Genomic DNA, 24,375 nt, shown 5'->3' on the forward strand with positions numbered 1-24,375 from the left:
AGTATAACTGGCTGTACTTATAAAACAGAATGGAGATGCTTGTAAAATCTCAATAGCAGATTAGATATTAATGTTTTATTTGCTAATTAAATTAGCAAATTAAGCGACCACCAGTACGGATTCCGTTGATGCCGATCCACAGGAGATCTACTCTCATATATCACCCATTGCTGGACCATTGCAATGGAGAAATTTGGCGAATCCCAAGTAGTTGCACTTGATATCTCTAAAGCCTTTGACTGGGTCTGGCACAAAGGCTTACTAAGCAAACTTCCATCATTTGGAATATCCCAGGACTTCTGCAGATGGATTGCCAGCTTCCTGTCTGGATGCACACTATGTGTGATGGTAGAAGGCTCCCTCTCCTCTCACCATCCAACTAATGCTGGGGTCCCACAAGGTCCAGTTCTCTCACCGACCCTCTTCCTTTACATCAATGACCTCCAACCCAATACAAGGTGTGCAGACGACAGCACATTGCACCTCTCTTTCATTTGACAAACTCCACTCTACACAATTCACTTCAACCCACAGACATCAACCACCACTGCCTTAATTCTGACCTCCAAGCCATCCTCCAATGGGGCCCAGATAACCTTGTCAACTTCAACGCTAGTAAAACCTAGTTCTGTCTCATTTCTCACAAAAAAGAACCATTTTTCCCCAGCATTATTTTTGATAACACTCAAATTCCCAAACAAGATGAGATTTCTCTTCTCGGAATTATCCTGACATCAAGCCTCTCCTGGCATAAACACATCACAACCACTGCATCCTCAGCTTCAAAAAACTAAGTTTTCTCTTTCGCTCAAGACATTACTTCACCTCTAAACAGCTGTTTAGAGGTAACGTAACCTTATACAAATCACAAATCCACCCAGCTATCAAATACTGCTCTCATATTTGGAGTGGGACTCCCAAAAGCTCCCTCAAAATGCTTGACTCGATGCAGAGGAGAGCAATTAGACTGATAAATGACCCATCTCTTACCAACTCACTCCCCCTCACTTTCACAAAGACGTTTGGTCTCTCCAATATGTATATTCTATAAATATTTCCATGGGAAATGTTCATCTGAAACAGCATCAATAATTCTTCCACTCTGTGCTAAGCCCACTGGAACACATACAGCTGCTGCCTAACATTCTTTCACAGTACATCTTGAAACACACAGAACAAGTTTCTTTTCCTCCTCCTTCATCCCTGCTACTGCTGTACTGTGGAAAAGTCATCCCCCACCCTTGATGTATTTCCCAAGGAATACAACATACGGGTTTTTAAATCAAATATAAACAAGTTTCTCCTTTCCCAACCCACTATCCATATACAGTACTAACTGTACTATAGATTGACCAGTCAACCTCTCATATATGGGCCCAACAAAAAAAAATAATAAATAAAATCGATGATAATTAAATCAGCAAATTTAATTATCATGGACTGAAATTTCAAATGCATTATAAGGAATACATATATGAATATATCTAGATATCTTGAAGATGCCAGATGTAGGGATGATTTCAGTATATACATATACATATATATATATATATATATATATATATATATACATATACACACACACAGTGCTGGGTTAAAAATTGAGCTGAAAATCAGTATGAGTCACTGACTAATATATGTGCATGGAATTGTGAAATAGTAGGAGTGAATCATAAATAAATGAAACAAGTTAAAAGACAAAGAATCAAAATTATGAAAAAAAAAAGCAAGAAATAAGAAACTAAAAACAAGTAATAAACATAAGCCAGCAGTGCAAATAATGGTGCTGGCCATTTCAGATAAATCATGATCACAAAGTACAATGTGAAAACTCATGAATTAACCTCATAGTTCACAAAATAAATATATTAACTGGAGGCTAGTTGGTTTGAGAGTAAAGGTAGTAATATTTATTTAATTGCCATTCAGGCAAGAATACACAGGATCTTTGCTTGTTTATCATATATAAGTAACAATGCTAATCATTCATTTAACTCCCACATATCTTCCTGACCCTAGGTAAGCAAGTCTCAAACTACTTCTCTCAAACGTCACTTGACAATTTAACCAATTTCACATACCTTGCTGACATTTTTCCAGTGCCATCTCTTGTGATATAGCACCACCCCAAGCTGTCTCCTAAATTTGTCATAATCACTGTCTAGTTCTGCATGCATCCCCTTTTAACTGAAAATTCACATACTTCGTTATCTCCCGAGTACATCCACTGATACTATAATGAGATCTAGAAGTCTGAAATCCTAGGTTCTCTCTAGGACATGCTGTTTCAGGTAATTATTTTAGCAGCAAAAATTCCAGTCCCCCCCCCCCCCATATGTCATTTCCTCCTCCTAATCTATGTCCCCATGGTTCATATTGTCCATAATATATTTTTTTTCCCTGTGTACTGGTGTATGTTATTATCTACATCTTCTTTTACAACCATAGTCTACAGCAATAATATACTAAATAATTTGCCCTCTTTATGTGATATCACACCACATATCAAATGCAATGTTCCCTATGTGCCTGCCAAACTTCTACCACTATCAGTTGCAATACTTCTGCAATCATTAGCAATACATCACTCCCTATTCTGTTTTGTCAATTCTTCCTGAAAATACATAACCTTCCATTCTGTCTCTATAACATTACAAATCTCACTAATAATTTTTTTTTTTTTAACTACTAAACCACAGAAACCTATGCAAAACAAATCTCACTAATGCCAATAATTTTTGGCTTGGTCATACTATTAAATTGGTTAACCATTTCTGTGTGTTGAGGCTTAAGTGCTGTGAAGAATTCATGTTGGAGGTTTAATGGAATATTATCAGCACTGAGAAAGGATTAAAACTAATTTTAATACTTCCAATATTTCATCTCCGTCACAGAGACATCTTCAGGGATTACAAAAAAATTTTTTGTAACAACACACATACAAATACAATACAATAGTTAGTGAAACTAAAGTCCTATCTAGGTGGTGCGCCCTCTAAGGACTTGATTATTATTTTATTTAAGTCCTTTCCCCATTCCCCGTCCATCTCTTCAGAAGGACTTCAGAAATGCATCACCATACCATAAAACCGTGGTACATCAGAAAAAATAGCCAGATCATTAAAAAAGTACAACCTCCATACAGCTTTTAAGTCCAACCATAAACTTGCTACCCTTATTCGTTCAACCAAGGATCAGCTCCCTCCCCCCCCCCTCTCTCAGTGCCTGGAGTATATAGTGTACCTTGTGCCTGTAAACTGTCTTACTTTGGAAAGACAGGCAGATCAGCAACTATCCAGTTAGAAGAACACAAGTCATACATCTGCGATCACGATTATGGTCAATCTGGCCTTGCAGATCAGGTTTTGGATCAACCCACAGGATCACCTGGAAAAAAACCACCATGCTCTACCAGAGTAAATTCAAAAAAGAAAGACTGTTCTTTGAATCTACATCTGCACTCAGGAATCAACCTAAATTAAACAAATACACTTGCATTAAACTTCCCAAAATTTGGGAAACATTAATTATCAGAGATCCCCTTTACATCCTAGGCCACCTGCTAATGCCCATAGAGGGCGCACCACCTAGATAGGACTTTAGTTTCACTCACTATTGTGTGTGTGTGTGTGTGTGTGTGTTGTTACAAAAAGTTTTTTTTGTAATCCCTGAAGATGTCTCTGTGACGGAGACGAAACACTGGAAGTATTAAAATTATTTTTATTCCTTTTTCAGTGCTGATAATATTCCATTAAACTTCCAGCATGGTTAACCATTTATGTAATATCTATAGACTGGACCTCCAATCTTGCTGTATATATCCAACCTGTTTTTATAATCAGTCGTGGAGAGTAAGATAATATTTATATATACAGTCATCCCTCGACTTACGTCCGGGTTCCATTCCATCCGGCAGGACGTAAGTCGATACATTAAATCAACAGAGTTATAGGAGTTAGGGACTTAACGGTAATAAGTACATATATTGTCCTTTAATTTTTAAAAAATATTATAAAACTGTGGCGTGTGTTATTGCAGCTATAAAAACAGGAGAATAATCACCCAATTATTTGCTATGGCAAATAATTTTCCTCCATAATAATTTTATCCAATTTTTCCACAAACTCCTTGGCAGCCTTCTCAGGTATACTTTCAGATTCCCATACATTTTCACATTATGCAGCACAAAATGCTGCATAATGTGAAAAATTAAGCGTTGAATTCTTAGTCATAATCGGGTTCTGCTTTCTCTTTCAACATGTTGAAGACACTTAGTGCCTTAGCAGTTATGGTCACAGTGCTAAGGGGTATGCACTTTTGGTTCAGGTCCTCTATGCATGATGGAAGTAGTTTTTCCAGTCACTGACAGGACCTTGTCGTTTCTTCGTCACCATTGTTGAACTTGCAACTTCATTTCAAGATCAACTGCTGACCTCTTTTTCTGCGATTCTTCACTAGGTTTTTTAATCGAGTGTATAGGGGCCACGTTGTACAAAATATCACGAAATTTAATGATAAATACACAAATAACCCATTTCTCAAATACGAAATCAACAGAGGAACTGTTGAAGACACGCGCCAACTACCGAGAAAAAAATGGCCGCTGAAAGCGCTGTTGCCACTGTGCATGCTTTACCTTAGCCTCGCTTGTGTCTTGTTCGAAAGTATACCCGAAAATGTTATTTATTCCCATATGAGATCACTGATGTATCTTCGAAAGGACAACTCGAATGGACATAAGTCGAGGGATGACTGTATTTTTATTTTTGTATAGTTGTTGGTCAATGTTTTAGCTTCATACCCATGATAGTACACTGACTTCAAAATCAGAAAGAATGAAGCTCAAGTTAAAAAAAAAAACTATAAACATACATATATATATAATAAATTTAATTTTGTATATTAAATAATTCTCTATATATCTAAGGATATTTGACAATGATGTTTTTAGTAGATTTACCATTAGTAAACTAATATTCTATATAACTCTTTAATTCTGATTAAATACAGAGGATAACTATATGGCCATTCGACAATTAGATAATATCAGATCAAAGAAAATTCTCTCATTCTCTGATTCTATCAGTCAAATTCAATTCTGACAGATAATATCAAATACTATACAAAAACAAGAACATAACACTGCTAAAAGTTCTGCAGTTTCTCTTGACTATATAGGATTTGTTTGTGTGTGTGTGTGGGTGGGTGGGTGGGTGTTCCATTATTTTATTTACTTATTTATTTTCAATGTTTTTTTTCCTCATTCATTCTGTCTTATCTCTCAAATTCCTTAGAATACAATAAAAGTTAGAGATTTCACTTGACTAACATAGACTTAATCACTTAGCACCAAGTGAATCAGGAGATCTTGAGGTAAACTGACACACTCCTCCTCCTTCAGAGCAAGGATAAGACTTTGTTTATTTGTTTTCTGGAGTGAAATTTTGAGCAGCAAAGCGTCTCCGTATTGCATCCTAAACATATTCTATGGGGTTGAGATCTGGAAGGTGTGCTGGCCACTAACGATTAATATCCTCAGTCTCCATAAGTATCTCCACTGCTTGTGTACAATGTAGTGTGGCATTATCACCCATAAAAATGAATTCTTCACCTACAGCACCACAGAACAATCGAACATGACATTGAAGAACTTTGTTACACAGGTCATAGTCTACCGAGCTACAAGTGCTTTTTCCAGCACTTGTAGCTCGGTGCATCCATTAAGCATAATGCCTCTCCACACCATGATCCCAGAACAGCCATAGCTATCCCTTTCAAGAACATTCTCGCAATGGTAAGCAGTATCACTTTCATGCCAGCCAACTGTCTTCTAGAATCAGAAGAAAGAGTAAAACAACTATCATCTATAAAGAGTATATTAGCCCGTTGGTGTCTTGTCCAATTTTTATGATAAAACACCACTGAAAAACGAGCTCTACAAAGAGCTGTGGATAAAGGGACACACACTACAGAACTTCAGGCCTACTTGTCGCAGATGTCTTACTACAGTTTGTCGAGACATCCACATATCTGTGATTGAATGGATCTGACTTGCAAGTTAACCTGCTAAGGTGCGTTTTGCTGTTATAACTAAAAAATCTATCTTCATGCTCCATAGCAGGGCGAGGATAACCTCTTAGCAAACATCTAGAACACTTTCCACTGATATGAAATGCTGCCAAGAGCCTGGATATAACGCTCTGGCAATATCAGTAATTCTGTGGCCTTCAAGCTTTCTAATAATTCTTCCTCACATAAAATCATCCAGATGGTCTTTGAGACATTACAAGCGATCCAAGTTTGCAACTTTATTCCTTCACGAAAAGAGCTTCCTTCAAACACAATTCACTTAGCACAGCCTTTTGCTCTATTGAGTGCTACCACATGACCCCTTTGCACACGATTAAAAAATTTAAATGGGTACCTGCATTCTACTCAAAATTGTCAGTTATACAAATTGCACAAGGTGATCTGTCTGAATCTGAGGTTGTAATCTTAAGATATAGTGTTTGTCCTTAGATTTTGGATACCAGTGTACTTGCATATGTCTCCATTTAATAAGCAAGTTTCTTTCAACACATCTTTCCTTCATTTTGCTGAACAGGAATGAAGAATAATTATGCCTACTTCAGACTCAGATGAAGAATACACTTAAATGAACAGTTCCAAATGCACTTCCAATAAAAAGAAGTTTACTGCAGATTCCATTTTGCTTCATGGAACACATACCACTTGCTTCTCATTAAGCACATAAACTTCCCAATAACCTAGGAAAGCTTGATAGATTAGATTCACCTTCAATATTAATGTCACAGTTTCTCATTGAAGAGTAGATAAAGATGCATGTCAAAACTTTTCCAAGATCAGAGAACTTAACTTGCTAGTTTTACTTCCTTTACAGATCTCCTTTTCTTGCTTAGCTTCCTAGCATTCTTGTTACCGAGTCGCAGATATTCTAAAATAAACTCACAACTAACACGCATACCCATTATTGAGCTTCAACACAAAACTATATAGTGACAACATGACTTCCATTCCTATAGTGTTTACACACTGTAATAATGCATGGCTTAAGAACATTACTACAAAGAAACATACCATAATTACATACAATGTTATTTCCATGTAATTCCAATATCTTCTTCTTTCGCTACGAGTTATTCCCACTTCCTATGCAGGGTCCGCGTGTTACTTAGATGCGACTTCTTGTTAGTACCACTCCCAACCGACCTGTCGCCTAGTTTGCCACTGGGGGGGGGGATATATTTTTGAGTGTAGCAGCGTATGTTCACGGGGCCGGTTTGCCTGCTTGCGGGATGAAAAACGCCAGATAAACTGGCGGAAAAAACCCTACTGCCCACGCCCAAGACTGGCTAACTTGGCTATGCCTGAGGAAGATCCTCAAGTTCCTCACATCTTCAACGGGAATCAAACCTGGGACACTCCTTCCCCAGGCATATGGTTGCGAAGCGCAAAGCCACTACGCTAACCACACGAGTCTAAGGATTACAATATACTGTAAGCAAATTTACTACTTAAATATATCAGTTTCCATGGTTATGCTGCTACTTAGCCACATGGCAGTTTTGGAAATAGTGAATGTATAGATACATTAATAAATACAAAAAAAATATACCTATACAACTTTAGATTATATTACATACAGCAAAACTTAAACATATTTATGGAATTTTCACTAACATACACCATACTTTAAAAAACAAACAAAAGTAAAACCAATATGTGACATTTTTACAATACTAACCAATGTCAAAAACATTGCTTCCGTTCATGTATAAGGCAAGAAAAAATAATGTATATGAACTGCAATATCCAAATAGCTACCTTATTTGAATTGGTCTTGTATTATTATTATTATTACAGGTATCTCCATGGAGTCAGTAGACTCATCGCAGGAGACCCAAACTATCAAAACAATATCTATCATATCTCTTCTTGAATTCATTTACAGAAGAAGAAATCACAACTGAGTCAGGCAATGCATTCCACTCATTCACCACCCTCCAGGTGAAAAACCTCGTTCTCACACCCTTGCTAACCACATGTTTCCTTAATTTCCAGGGATGACCCCTTGTTCTTCCATCACTATCACACAGCTAAAACATTTCACCTGCATCAATCTTATAAAAATATTTTAGTAATTTAAATGTTTCTATCATATCCCCTCTTCTCCGCCTATCAACCAACCTCTGCAATCCACAAACTCCATATCTATCAATGTAGGGAGCATTTTTTACATCACTCACCAACTTAGTCACTCTCCTCTGAACCATAACCTCCTCATCTCCAAGGAATCCAGGTGACCAGACCTGAGCACAGTAATCCAAATGTGGAAGTATCAACACTTTATAAAGGGGAATAATAACCTCTTTATCTCTGGATGTTAGTGTTCCTCAATAACCAAGTAATCCTATGTGCAATCTTGGACACCTTAGCAATCTGTCCTCTGAACTTCATCTCCCTATCTACCAACACCCCTAAGTCTTTAGCCTCATCAATCTCTTGGAGTACTGTTCCATCAATGTAGTACACAGCTGGTAATCTTTTAATCCCAAAATGCATAACTTGACACTTTTCCACATTGAACTGACATCAATTTCCTTTTGCCCATTTTACCAGCTTATTTAAATCATCCTGCAAACTCTCAACATCAGCTTGATTTTTTATTGCGCTACCCAACATTGCATCATCAGCAAACAATTGAATATCTCCCTTTAAGCCATTTCCTATATCATTTATGTACAAATTAAACAACAATGGCCCACACACAGAGCCCTGAGGCACACACCACTGGTCACCTGCTCCTCCATACACCACCTTCTGGTATCTCTCCCTGAGCCATTCTCCTATCCATATCACCAGTTTAGTATCCATCCCCATCTGCTCCAATTTGCACAACAGTATTCCAAGGGTCAAAAGCCTTAGCAAAATCCAGAAGTAACACTGTGTAGCTATTTCCTTTGTCCAACTCAGATGTCATTCTATTATAAAAAGCTAATAAATTGCTAAGGCAGAATCGACCTTTAACAGAACCATGTTGGCCTCTATAGAGTATCATATCCTGATCCACCCATTCTTGAATTTTGTCTTTAACCAACTTTTCCAATACTTTTACCACCACTCCTGAGATGGTGGTTGGTCTGTAATTAACTGCTGCAGTTTTAGCCACCTTTATGCAAAGGAACTATTTTGCCTTCCTTCCACTCCCTATACCAGAGTTCAAACTTAAGTTAAATAACCAAGTAAGAGACATTGACAATTCTTTTGCACATTCATGCAACATTCGAGCTGATATTCCATCTAAACCTACAGCAGTGTTCACATTTAAATTTTGCAATATACAGTGATACCTCTACTAGCGAAGATGATTCGTTCCAGAATCACATTCGTTAGCCGAAAAGTGATTTCCTGTAGGGCTCTATAGAAAATCATTTAATTCGTTCTGGATGCTGCCTACTATTTAAAGATAAGTTTTATAAAATTTATAAGGGCAAAAACTCACCAAAGGCCGAGATGAACAGCTACCCAATTAGATGGAGAATGGAAAGTAGAATGAAAAACTGACGATCTTTACACTATTATATACACTTTATTAAACTGAAATGTACACAACGCTTTTACTATTCTTCTTCCAAATTTTCAAAGTTTAAGGTAAGTCTCCTCTTCTTCAGTAGCTGGCCTCTGTCTCTTTGCTGAAGGAGAAATCAAAAATCTGTCCAAAGTTGATTGAACTTCTTTTTTCAGAATGTTTTTAAAGTGATTCAGACACTTGCCTTCAACCAAGGCACAAAGTCTGTTCATTTCAGCTTTGTTGGGATGCCACTTTGTAGCCAAAGACTGAAACTCTTCCCAGTAGTGCAGCATTTTTTTTTAATGTCACCTGTTGGCATTCTTCCCTTTTTATTGCTGTCCTCCTCCTCTGATGAGCACTCTTTATCTTCTTTGTCTCTTTACTGATTCATTTGCTTTTTCAACTCTTCAAGATCTTCTGTTATCAGATCTTTTGAGTGTTCTTCAACTAATTCTACATCTTCTTCATTTACCTCCAAATGTAATGCTTTGCCCAAGGAGACTATCTTATCTATGATGTCAGCATTTTCAGCAGCAAGTTCCCCAGCAGCATCTTAAGCAACTTGAACACTGGAAACAGCACTTCTTATTATAAATTCGGCTATTATAGCTTGTTTTTGTTTAGGAGTGACCCTTATTTAAATACAGTGGCTATCAGTACTCAAGGGGTATATATATTTAGGGCATTATTGGTAAGTATAGAAGGCAATTAAGGTAGAATAAAAGAGGTGGAAAAAATTTTTGGTACATACCTTTATTGATTCTACGATGTCTTCCACTTCCATGATCTCGCTGGAGGTTGTTTACAAGCAGGGGGGAAGGAACGTGAGGGTGTGTTTAGACGCGGGAAAATAAGTTTAGATAACCCAGGTTAATATTAATAATATATATATAAATGTATACATATATTATTTTGAATTAGGGCGCATTTTTGTGGGGGGGAAGGGGAGGAAGGATAAAGACTATATGGCAACTGGGGGTGGGTTAACGGGGTGTGGAGCCGTTTCGGTCGTGATGACCATCCTCGGAACTTTGTCGGAAATGAGTGTAGGGCTATATCAGGGCAAAGTTGCAACTGCCAAATAAGGGCATTAGTTGTCACTATATGGCCGGAGGCGTGGTTTAAATTGTAGGTTCTGGATTGTCCAACATTCGGAAATTAGGTAGGGGTGGTGGGCGTTGATAGAATTTTCATCACATCTTATGGCAATAGTTTCGGATATTCTTAGCATTATTTCGTTGTCTTGTCTATAATTATGGCCTTGTCGATTTGGGGGATATGTTTTAGTTCAAGGGCGTGAGCTGCAATCTCAGTCTTCCCTGTACTCTGTGTTTTATTTTTCTTTTTGGTGTTGCGATGTTTTTTGTGTTCAGATGTTCCGGAATGGGAATATTGCAATCCCTGAAGTGCTCTTGTAATCTAGTCCATAGAGACCTAATTGTGGAGCCGGTGTAGGTGACGTCACAATCCTCTTGACAAGGAAATTTGTAGACAACATTGTGGAGTTCGAATATTTCTTTGTGTGATAGAGATTTTTTAGGTTTTAGGAGAGTTGCTAATTTTTGGTTCGTGCTAGCTTATAGTCTGTGTTTTTGAAAATGTATTTGTAAGCTTTGTATGTGTTTTGGATGTATGGCAATTTGATGACCATACATGTCGGGAAGTCTGTTTTGGTTGTATTATCGTTATGACAGGATTTTGCCATATTGTTCGCGTAATTTATTAGATGTGTAGGATAGTTGTGATTTTTGAAAACCTGTGTTAAATATTTTAATTCTGTGTTAAGATAATTGGTGTTAGTTGAGAATTTGAAAGCATTGATAAATTGTGATAGGATGACTGATTTTTTGACAGAATATGGGTGATATGAATTGAAATGGAGGTAATTCCCGATATGTGTGGGTTTGTGGAATATCTTTGTAGCTATCTTGTTATTGCTTCTGATTAATGTCAGGTTTAAGAAATTGATGGATTTGTTCTGTTCTGTTTCTAAGGTGAATTGTAGTCTGTTACTGTAATCGTTGAGGGATGTTTGTAAACCGGAGATGTGTGAGGGTTTTCCAATGCATAGAATATCGTCTACGTATCTGCCATAAAAGGTGATGCCGGGGGGGAGGGAAGGGTGGAGTAGAAGTGATTCAATGTGTGCCAGGAATAATTCTGCTAGGTGGCCACTGATGTTTTGGCCCATTGGGAGACCGAAAATTTGAACATATAAGGAGTTGTTGAACTTAAAGAAGTTTGATCAAGCTAATGATGTCAATTGGTGTTAGTTTTATGTTAGTATGCGTGTGTGCACGATGTCTAATGTCCTGGGGACATCCACATTTGTGTATAATGAAGTTGCATTTAATGAGGTGAGGATGTCATCTTGGGATGGAGTAGTGTTATTTATTTTCCAGAATAGGTCATCCGTATTTTTGATCATACAGATGGACGTTGTTAGTAGTGGTTTGATGAGTTTTGCAACAAATTTAGATAAAGGAGCTGTGGTGGTGTTCTTGTAGGAAACCATGGGTCGAATCGGATAACCGTCCTTGTGGATTTTGATGTTCCCGAACATATAAGGGGTGCGTGTAGTGCGGAGGGTTGTGTCTCATTGTCGTTTTATCTATTTTGTTTGGACTTTTTATTAAGGTGTGTAGGGTGCTGTTGATTTGTTTTATGAGGTCGGGGGGTAGGATCATTGTGGATTTTTTGGTAGGTGTGTTGGTCGTTTAAGACGGCCATAATTTTGTTGTGGTAATCGGTTTTGTTGATGATAACTACAGCGTCTCCTTTGTCAGCTTTTGTAATCATGATATCTGGGTTCTTCCTTAAAGATAATAGGGCTCTATGTAAGTTGGGGGCAATGTTGGGTTTTACTATTATTTTGCTATTTATAATGTTGTTTATTTTTTGGAATATTGTCTCTCTGTTTGGGTCATTTTCAAGTTTCGCTTGGAGTTCAATGATGATGTCTTTTTTCGGTACATATTTAGGGGATATCGCAAAATTAAGTCCTTTGTTCAGGATGGTGATTTCATCAGGTGTGAGGGTGTGATCTGACAGATTTTTGATGGAATTGTCAAGTGTAGGTTGTGGGGCAGTGGTATCTGAAAGATTGTGGGCAGTATATGTTGTGTATTTTGTGCCTGTTAAGGCAAACCATTTTTTTGTGTGTCGAGCTTCAGTTAACAGCACGTAGTCGTTGATGTGTGTTTGGGTACTTTCGGAGAAACTTGCCCACTCGTTTGGGGACAATAAGGTTTTTAATCTACGTTTTGTATTGTGAATGTATGAATAAGCCTGATTTTTCTTTCTGAATCTGTCATGTATGGCCTGCTTTATGAGTGCACATGAAGCTCGGTAGCAAATTTTTCTATTCCCAGGGATGGAGCAGTTACCGCGAACTGTAGCAAAGTTTGGCGTGATGTTGTGATGTAGGCAGTTTTTGAGGAATGTTATGTGCATTTTTTGCGTGGTATATGTGAGGATAGTTTTCTGGTAGGTTATTTTTGTGAGGTTTATACATTCGTTGAAAGTATTGCGTGAGCCCATGACCTAGCCTAGTGTTAGGAGCATGTGTTGAAACGATTTTATTATAAACGTGTAATTTTGTGTCATGGAGGGGGGAAAAGAAGGGGGGGTTGGTATGAGTAGACAGCCAATGGATACAAAGACAGCCAAAAACAGCACTTCATCAGTCTGGCCATAACGTTTTCCAGGCAGCATTAAGTGTCCCAACTGACACTTCGTCCCATGCCATGGCAATGACTTGAATCACATGAAGGATATGATAATGATCCTTCCAGAATTCCCTCAGAGTCAGACTGGTAAATGAAGAAGCACAGCCTTTTCAGACAAGTTTTCTTCTCTCAGGTACTTTTTCACCGTGGGCCCAAACACCTCCACGATCCACTCTGTGAATATGCTTCTTGTTACCCATGCTTTGGTGTTTGACTTCCAATAAACACTGAGCATGAGCTTGCAAACATTCTCCTTCTTGAAAATTCTTGGTGTCTCAGAGCAGTAGATCAACATTCGTTTAATTTTGAGATCACCATTTGCATTAGCACAAAATAAAAGAGTTATTCCATCTTTCATAGGTTTGTACCCTGGCATACACTTCTCTTCTTTTGTGATGAAAGTTCTTTTGGGCATTTGTTTCCAGAACAACCCAGTTTCAAATTAAACACTTGTTCTGGCTTGTATCCATGAATGATGGTCCACTCCTGAAATTCTCTAACAAACTTCTCAGCCTCCTCTTTATTTGCACTGGCTCCTTCTCTTGAACTTCTCAAACCATCCTCTGCTTCCTTTGAATTCTTCCTCTGCCTCTGCTGTACTGTGTCCTGCCACATTTTTCTTCAAATTTTCATAAATCATTCTGGCTTTGCTGCAGATCATCTCTTGAGTCATAGTGTCACCAGCCATTTGACGCTCATTTATCCAGATCATCAGAAGCTTTTCCAATTCTTCATTCACAAAACTTCTTTGGGATTGAAAGGCTAAAGTCTTTACACTAGATGCAATTGAAGCTGCCTTAATCTCCTCCTCCTTCATAATTGTAGCTATTGATGATGCTATGCCATGCTTGACTGCTAAATCCACAATTCTGACTCCTCTTTCATATGCTGAAATTATTTCTTTCTTTTGCTTAATTGTCAGCAACTTTCTGCTTTCCTTGGGTTTGTCACTTACTTTTTTTGGACCCATTGTCAAGAAAATTTTTTTCACTTTTAAAATTTTTTTCTGAAAAATATAAAAGAAATATGACATATAGCATATTATTTTTATCCCCTCACTTGGCTAAATTCCCCATAGTAGAATTTAGCCAAGTAAAGAATAAATGCTATCACACTTACCTCTCACATTCACAGCCACATGGAGCGTGCACCGTACTGACACTGGTATGAGGCGTCTCACTTCTCGCTGTCTCGAACGTAAACAACCCAGTCGGGTTGGTGGGTCTCCCCTATGTGATGTGGTCAGCTCATTTCTTTGTCACACACACACAGATGGAAAAGATAAGCTCCTGGAATGGCCCAACCGTTCGTGTTTGCTGCTTTATGTTAGCGTGCATCCACTAAAACATTCGTTAGCCGAATCCATATTCTTTAGCCAAGTCCGAAAAACAGCAAAAAAAAATCTTTGTCAGCCGAAAAATTCGTTAGCAGGATAACTCGTTAGCCAAGGTAACACTGTACGAAGTACCTCTGATTTCTTAACTTCAACTCTCACATTAGTTATTCATGCAGGTACAGAGATATTCTCACTTGGGTGATAGACTTTTGAAAAGTGATCACTCAGTAACTCTACTATTATATCTGAATTGGTCACCTCAATACCATCAGCACCCATTAAGGTTATCCTTCCAAAGTCATTCTTCCTTTTACTTTCCACATAGCGGAAGAACTATTTGGGATTACCCTTGATCTCCTTGGCTAAGCTCTTCTCATAATCTGATTTAGCTTTTCTTACTATGCTGGTAACCTTCCTAGCTTGAGCCTTATACTGCTCATGGATGTACTGATCACCTTTCTCCTTATAAATTCTCCATAACATTTTCTTTTTTTGCAGATCAAGCTTGATACTACTACTCATCCATCTAATGCCTACCTTGTTTGTCTTCCTGACCATGGGGACACAATCTAATATTGCCTTCCTCAGATACCTGCTGATTTTATCCCATGCACTGCTAACATCTTTCCCCTGCAATATGTTCTGCCATGGGACTGCTGCAAGCTCACTCCGAAGCTTGTTATAAATTGCCTAACCTGTAGTTCCGTATATACCCCTTCTTAAGAGAGAAATCCACAAATTTTACCACATGATTGCTCTCACCAATTGGAGGTAACGAGGACACCTTACTTATGCATATATCCTCTGAACCAATGACCAGGTCCAACACTCTCACACCACGTGTCCCTTCACTTATGTGCTGTTTCAAGTAATTATCTCGTAGAAGATGTATGAATTCCATTTCCCTTTTTTGCCATGTGATATTTCCTCCTTCCAATTGATATCACCATAATTAAAATCCCCCATAATAATCACTAACCCTGCACTCATTGCACTAATTTGCTGATGCATGAATTGAATATCACCCCCTATATCCCCTGGCCTATAGCAGCAACCAATTGTATATTTGGTTGCATTGGTCACTATTTCACACCAGACTGCCTCAATGCACTATCATTCACATGTCTGTCATCTTGATATAATATTTTCTTTGGCTGCCACTTATCAGCTATCATCAAAAATATTCCCCCCCCCAGTTCTATCTTCTCTATCCTTTCTGAAAATACTGTACCCATCACATTCAATTCCAGTGACCACATCTTCTGCTGAAAGCCAAGTTTCACTAATGCCTACAACTTTTGGTGAGATTGCACTGACTAATGCCAAAAATTCTTCCATCTTATTTCGAATGCTTCTTGCATTTGTATATAAAAATTGCAGATTCTCTTTAGTTCTTGTACCAGCTTTAGAACTGATATACATGTCACTAATTTCAGTAGTCCCATGCTGATTTTTATCCCCTCTATTCTGCAATTTATTCCGCGAATAAGGATCAACAATTATACAATCACTGCTTAAGTATCTCTTCTTACACTCAACCTTTTCAATTTTAGTTTCCATGCCCAGTTACTTCAACTTGTTCAGGAAACGGTAATTCCTTTTGCCTTCAAACACACTCCAGACATCAACAAATTCCAGACCTCTTTTTTGGCACATTCTTGCAATTATATCATTCATTATCATTGCTCGTCTACTTAACTCATAATTGTCAAAACGAGGCAGCACACATACTATACTCCCATTGACACTTTTCTTCTTCACGATATCTAACAATACCCGATTTATACCACTACTCAGGTCATTTGTACCCACCATAACTATCACCTTTTCTGCATCATGCCCTCTCTTTATTGCTAAAGCCACTCTCTCTATTGTTCCACCAGCCAAGCACTCCTCAGGCATACTGCTCTCCATACCCTTAATCATAGAATCATCATATATTTTACCACTCATAACTTCATTCATGTTCAAACTCACTTACGGCCTCATATACTATGCTATTCAGCACGACTCTCCCAGTTTCATTATTAACGCTCTTTTACTTACTCTGTCACTCTCAAGACATCTCGTTTCTTCTAGACCTCTTGTGCTTTCATTCTGTTGACTTCCAATCACTCCCATACTATTTAATTCTTCATCAATCACCAAAGACTCTCCCATACTTAATCCTGTTCTTGTTACTTCAGCTAGAGTACTCTCCACAGTCCTAATTTGTCTATTCAACCCATTTAACTTGGTTTTAATTTCCAGAACCCCCTTACCGAGCCCTTCCAATTCCTCTTGCAAAAGATAAAAGTCACTTTTCATTTTCCTGAACTCCTGCCGAAGTTCATCCGCTATGGTCCCGACGCCTGTTTCCATTCCTAATCACTTCCTATCCCGATGCTTCTCACATACATCGACGTTTTCATTCTTCTCATTTAGCCAAACAGTCCACAGATCTTTCACACTCCTTGGCACATACATATAACAGTTTCCGCAACGCATCCATTGCGAAAAATCCAATGCAGAGACAGACTTTCGTATAGAAGTCCTCTGAGCCGCTGACATACGTTTCTTATTGGACGCCACCTTTAGTCACTGAAGTAGTGAAACAAACAGCAACGAAAACACAATATATACAACAGAGTTCCAAACAATAACACCACTGAAAGCCACTTGAATGCAACCAAAGCACAACTGCAGCACAATTTGAGACAAAAAGGCACACTATACTTTAATTTAAAAACACGTTTTCCAGCACAACTCAACACGACCACCACATTCACTAACGACACTCAAATCTTGTATCTTGTGAATGATTGACCCTTTCAAATTCAAGACATAAGAAACAATATTTAGTATTTTTTCATCATTCTTGTTCTCATTCTAGAACACCTGACTGGTGCCTGGCCTAATAACTCTATAGTTTCCTGATTTTATACTTCATAAACTCACTAAATACATTATTTCGGACATATCATCATAAAATTTTTGACATTTATCCTCAGAGGTGGGTGTACAGGATATTACGATAGTACATGAAAAAATTTGCATCATTATTAACTTCCTATCAACAGTTTTCCTCCAAATTTATCTATTTCTGTCTTCTAAAGGCACTTCTGACTATCAATCCACTTAGATCTTTGTCTTTCTCTGGGTCTTCCAGGCAAAAAACACTTGTTTTGCTAATCTTAATTCTTCCATTCTGTTTAGTGGCTATACCACCTCAAAATAGCTGTGCTAACATAAAGATGCCAAGAAATTACACTCATGAGCAGTTGAATTAGAGATACCTGCCGTGTTGGCGAAATGGTGCTATGGTCACCCTGGCGAATGGAATAGTGCCATGTGGCACGTGACGGGGATGTCATCAGACCTTGTACTGACCGTCTGAGTAACAGTCGAGCACAAAATGGGGAAAACTCGAGATCTCAGCGAATCTGATCGCGGCCAGATAGTCGGAGCCAGATGTATGGGGCACTCCATCTCCGAAGTCGTGCAGGCACGGGCCACTGTGTCAAGAGCGTACCGTGAGTACACGGAATCAGGTAAAACCAGAGCTGCCAGGGAAAACTGCCATGGTGTACAATGTGTCGATGACAGGGGATGCCATCGGCTAGCTCAGATGGTAACAGCGGATAGACAGACCACAGTGCCGCAGATCACTCACCAATTCAATGCTGGACAAGAAAGCTGTGTAAACAGCTACACCATCCAGAACCATCTCCTTGCTATGCGGTACAGAAGCCACTGCCCAACTAGAGTACCTCTGCTCACCGCACGTCACAAGGCACAACGATTAGCATGGGTGCAGGAACACCACCATTGGACCCTTGACGAATGGAAAAAGGTCACCTGGACTGATGAGTCAAGGTACACGTTGGTACATGCCGATGGCAGGGTACGAGTGTGTCAGCAAGCATATGAAGCGATGAATCCCTCGTGCCAACAGGGTACAGTTCAGGCTGGTAATATCCTCGTATGGGGACTGTTTACGTGGGATGAAATGGGTACATCTACCATCGTCCCTCACCGACGAACGATACAGGGACCTGCTTTCAGATCATGTGCATCCATTTCTGCACCTACAGCACCCTGCAGGAGACCTGTACCTACAACAAGACAATGCACTGGCCCACTGCTCCTGAATTGTGGCTGAGTGGGTGGATGAACACTCCACGGACATGAGGATGCTTGGCTGGCCCCCAAGGTCCCTGACCTCAATCCTATTGAACACATCTGGAATGCTGTCGAGAGAGAGATATACGTGCCTGGACCCTGCTCTGACCAATCTCCTGCATTGTGGGAGGCTGTGCAATGGTCATAGATCAGTTTGGCTCCCCAACGCTTCCGGTGCCTTGTGGAGTCCATGCCACACTGCAGTCATCAAGACAAAAGGCGGTGCTACCCGCAACTAGGCAGGTATCTCTAATTCAACTGCTCATGTGTATATTCTTGGTTTAATCCTTTATCCAAATAGGGTAATTTGATGGGATACCACATGGAATTCTAATCAATAAATTGCAGCACATGGGGGGATAGATATAAAGTTGATGAAGTGGATAAGAGGATTTTTGATGGAGAGTTAGCAAAACAACATATTACAGTTTTCATGCGACAATAATGAGTACGTGAAACAATTCAAATTGTAATGAACAAAAGTTCTGAAGTTCTAATTTGGCACTCTAATATTGTAAAAAAAGAAATATTATAGTTATGAAGGAGTTGATCTTAGGATAACAGTCTCTCAAATTTTTTGCAAATCAATACAGCCACACTCGGTCAGGTTAGGAGAATGCGTCATAGCCACTTCTGACACTAAAAATAATAAAAATAATCTTTATAACCTGAAATGACTTCTATATAGCATACTGGTTTTCTGCCATGTAATCATACGTGAATTAACTATGAAAAAGTATTTCAATAATACATTTCATTGGAGTTTGTTCTTAGGAGAGCAAATCAGAGTTGCTAAATTGACATGTGGTTTGAATGTGGTGTGAAGGTTGCATTTTATTTGTACTTTGGCCATATTTTCAGATGTACCTCAGATATAGGGGATAGGAGTAGTGGTGCTTTAGGAAAGCATATGGCAAAGATAGTTAAGCTCTGTGATGAGAGCTGCATCCTTAAAACAAACAGTCTTAGCTCTGTGTGTAAGTGTTTTTAAAATTCCATACTGTTGGGTTGGATGATGATGTGATTGTTTATGCAGGTATCTTCCTGTATGTGTGTGTGTGTGTGTTGGCTTTCTATAAATGGAAAAAGATGGTGAACCATCTGAAAGGCAAGTAACTAATGCATCAAGAAAAGGCAAACAGTTATCAGATCCTTTTTCTACTGTGAAGTGAATTTTGGGGTGTTGGCTATTTACAAAACAGCCAACACCATAAAGTTACAGAAGAATCCAAAGTGTCTTGCCCATAGGGCCAAATGGCAAACACATCATCAACAAAGTGTAACTACACTTAGAATTTCTACGTAGCTGTGGTATTTTGTTCTCATAGTGTTCCATGTAAAAGTTAGCTAAAGGGGAAGAGAGAAGGGAACTCACTTCAGTACAATTAGTCTGTTTGTAAATTTTTCCTTGCCAAGTGAATAACCTGCATATATAGTAAATTTTAATAATTCAAAGATATGTGGTTTGACACACTTGGCAGTCAGGTTTGATACTTGGGTCTCAATCTATGATTTGGTAAGCAGAATTGTCACTTAAGAGATCCTGCATTTTTTTGTTGCAACAATCCTCTTGATTCATGATAACTGTAGTGTTACCCTTATCAGCTTTAGTAACCACAATATTTGTCCTCTCATATAACCTCATTTGTCCTCTCATTTTTTTAAAGCAGCTATTTCACTTTTAGATGGCTTAGATTTGTTGAAGATGCTAGCTATGTCTAAACGAACAAAGGATACTGAAATATAAGTTAGTTAATAAACATTTATAATTTAGTTCATTTGGTTTTGTACTACAGTTAAAATAAGTTATGAATAATGTTCAATCCCTAAGCCTGTCTATTAGAGAGAAAGAAAGAAAGAAAGAGGGAGAGAGAGAGAGAGTGAGTGAGTGGTGTGTGTCCATACAAATTATCAGTCCAGCTTATTTAATGTTATCAGATAGATCCAAGACATCAATCAACTAAAAATTAAGTTTTTTATTCTGCTTAAGTTAGTTTTAATGTATCTTATAAAGGAGATCTGAATCTAATGATTTTATCAGAAATATTATTTATTCTAATTATTCTGCTATTAACCCTCTCATCAATTAAATTTTATTTAATATATACATAGATAAAATCATAAAAGAATGGAAGATAACTAATGAAGGAGGATTCAAGATAAACCGTAAAACCAAATTAGCTACTCTTCTTTTTGCTGATGACCAAATAATCCTTGGAAATAATGAAGATGAACTACAAAAATCATTATGGAGTCTAAATAATCTGATAAAAAAACATATGGTATGGAAATATCAACCAACAAAACAAAAGTCATGGCCTTCAAAGGTGCTAATTGAATAAGAAGCAAAATAGTAATAAACAACAAAATAATAGAGCAAGTAAATACATTCAAATATTTAGGTTGCACAATGTCATATGAAAATGAAGCTGATATAGAACCAAAGATATCAAACTTTTTAAAAGTAACAGGCATTATAAATAAAATTTTTAAACCCAATTATGTACAAAAACACACACGAATAAGAATCTACAATACAGTAGCTAAACCAACCTTACTTTATGGCAGTGAGATATGGACAATAAAAAAAGCAGATGAAAGAAGAATTGAATCATCTGAAATGAAATTTCTGTGCAGAACTGAAGGAGTCACAATAATGGACAAAATGAAAAGCAGCGAAATCAGAAAAAAACTTGGAATTACAACCTCCCTAAATGAAACAGTTATTTGCTATAGAGAAAAATGGAAAGAACACATACTAAGAATGAATAGAAGCAGAATACCTAAACAAATTCTAAATTACCACCCAAAAGATTCTCGATGCAGAGATAGACCCCCCTTAAAAAGTTGGAATTGAGTCCGGAACAGGCCACTTGGCCTATAAGCCTGGAAAGGAAGAAGAAGACCCTCTCATGCATAATGGCCTCATATGAGGCCATTATGCATGAGAGGGTCTTCTTTATGAGAGGGTCTTCTCATGTTTTCCCTCATAATAATTATTCATTCATAATTTAGTACTACTGTATGCATGTAGTCCTCATCTGGGGAGACCAAACTATTCTTAGAAACCACACCAGATGGCAGGAGTTTCAACAGAATTACAGGAATACCAATCTCTCTGCAGTGTATGGTGGTATCAAGGAGGAAGTGAAAAGCTGCTGTTTTGTTGATTTGAATTTGGTGATTTTATGAGTCTTCTGGAAAGGTTAGTATGGTTTTATATATTGTTATACCTTGTAGATGAAGTGTGAATATTTAATTTGTTCATGTTTATTACCATATTCAAAAAACAAACTAGAAAACAACCTGTCTTCACATGAGGACAATATGTTTGTAAGATAATCTATGCAGCAAATAGTTTGAGGTTAGAAAGTTCTTGTACAATATTTTTATAATTTTATTTATTTTATTTTTGCAAACATAAATGAATAGTAAGTGTGTTAATTGGCATTATCATCTCTTTTACAGATAAATAACCAAAAACCAGGTCCATCAGGCATAAAAAAAAGACTATTACCACAAGAGACTTACTGAAGAGGAGATTGAAAAACTGTTGGAGGAATCTGAAGGTTTGGAGCCGAGTGATTCTGATGATGATCCTACATACCAGCAGCAACAAAATGATCCTACAGAGAGTGACAGTTCAAGTAGACAGTGATGTTCAGTGTCCTTCCCCTGTTGGTCAGACTCACAACGTTCAAAGTCCAGCTAGTGTGCAAAATACAGATGTTGCTGGTCATATGCCACTGCAGAGACAACCAGTTGTGGTTTAGTGAGAAAGATAATCTCTTTGCTGGTACTGAGCCACAGTTTAGAGGGAAACGCCAAGTAAATATTTATGGAGAGAGCCTGTAGATTATTTTTCACAGCTGTTTCCCTGATGAATTGATGGATGAAATTCTGAAACAAACTAATCTGTATGCATGCCGTAAAGGCAAAGATAATATAGCACTTACTGTGACTGAACTCAAAATTTACCTTGGAATTGTACTTGTCATTACATACATAAAATACCCACGTGTAAGGCAGTATTGGTCTTCTGAACGTGGACTGTACATGGATGTTATAGCTGATGCTATGTCAGTGAACAGATGGTAGGACATAAGGCGATATTTGTATTTTGTTGATTCAAACACAATACCTACCAACAACAAAGACAAAGCAATATGTATAAGACCAGTGCTGCAAACATTTCATGAAACATTCCAAGAGTAAAACAAGATAAATCTGTGGTAGATGTGAGGTTCCAATCTGTCCGGAATGTTTTCAGTCTTTCCATACAAAATGAAGCAAAGAGAATAAGACCGTTCTTGATTTACATAGCTCTACTTTTTTGTATGTACTCAGTAATCCAAATTTTGATCATTCATGCAATGTTTTAGCAAAACATAAATTGTTTATAATCCGTTTTGTCAAACTTGTAATCAGTGACATAACGAGGGTATGAAGCGCCTGTGGCAAGTGTCTAACTTGCGCCCCCCCCCAACCAAAAATGACAAAAATGGTATACGTTTTGTGCCCCAAACCTAGTTGCGCAAGTAGCAGGTGCCTCTTTTGCCATTGCTTGTAATGTCTTTCGATGAAAATAAATTCCTTAGTCTAAGTCATTTCCATAGAAATATGTCTGTAGTCTGTTGCCATTTGTGCATGATGTCCTCAGATGAGGACATCATTTTTAACATTTACAGGACAGAAATTTAGCAAAATTAATGAATTCATGGTAATACTGTAAGATTAAATGGTTCTGTATCATGCCATTATAATTTTTTATAAATTAATATAAAAATTCATGCATGGGAAGATTAAATTATTAAAAAAAACTAAAAAACAAAACAGAATTTGAACTTATTGGAACTAGAGCAAACACATATAACTTTTAAGTTTCTCACTTATTGAAGAGGATTTAGATGGCATACAAAGCAACAGGAAATGGATCAGAACTTGTAAGTTGCTGAAGCATGCTATATCTTTTGAAAGAACATTCTATAAGTTAGGAGGGGGTGCATGCACATACTTGCACACATTTCCAGCCAGGATAATCATTTTGTTTTGCATTGCCTACAATCTAACAATGAAATAATAAAAAATTCACAAACAAACTAGAGGTAAACAAGTAAATAAAAAAGATATTATAGGATTAACATAACACACCAATGCTATTGGTGTGTTATGTTAATACAATATAAATGTTATGTGTTATGTTAATATAATAACTCTCCCTGAGTTCCTATTTCAAAATCCACTTTTAAAAAAACAAAATAATAATATAAACAATAGGTTAGGATAAAATGCTTATTAGATCAGAAAAATAAATAAATCATAAAAAAAATTACCTTTATTTTCAGAGGAAGTGCCATCCTGATCTGATAATAAGAGAATCTTCTTTTTATTTCTTTGCAAACAGGCACTCTGCAGTGCTCTCTTCTGACTCATTTCTAAACCTAATAGGAAATAGCAATTATAACACTTGTATTCTCGTAGATAGGCTTATACGTTGGTTAAGCATTTCTAAATAACTTAGGGAATTGAAACAACGTAGATCCGAATATAAATTAAAT

The 24,375-nt window shown here is 37.6% G+C and overlaps 1 protein-coding gene across 1 annotated transcript in view; it reads right to left on the minus strand.

The window, feature by feature from the left end:
* The window catches only part of LOC150099851 (winged helix repair factor 1-like), a 182,496-nt gene that overhangs the window by 129,552 nt on the left and 28,569 nt on the right, over positions 1 to 24,375 (minus strand). The window contains exon 2 of the mRNA XM_090403997.1: positions 24,151 to 24,258. Within this exon, the coding sequence (XP_090260123.1) occupies positions 24,151 to 24,250 (100 nt within the window). The 5' untranslated portion in view covers positions 24,251 to 24,258. The remainder of the gene's footprint in view (positions 1 to 24,150; positions 24,259 to 24,375) is intronic.

The sequence above is a fragment of the Typopeltis vanoorti genome, chromosome 14 (assembly GCF_054136105.1).
Source record: "Typopeltis vanoorti isolate ZY-2024b chromosome 14, IOZ_Tvanoo_1.0, whole genome shotgun sequence".
NCBI lineage: Eukaryota > Metazoa > Arthropoda > Arachnida > Uropygi > Thelyphonidae > Typopeltis > Typopeltis vanoorti.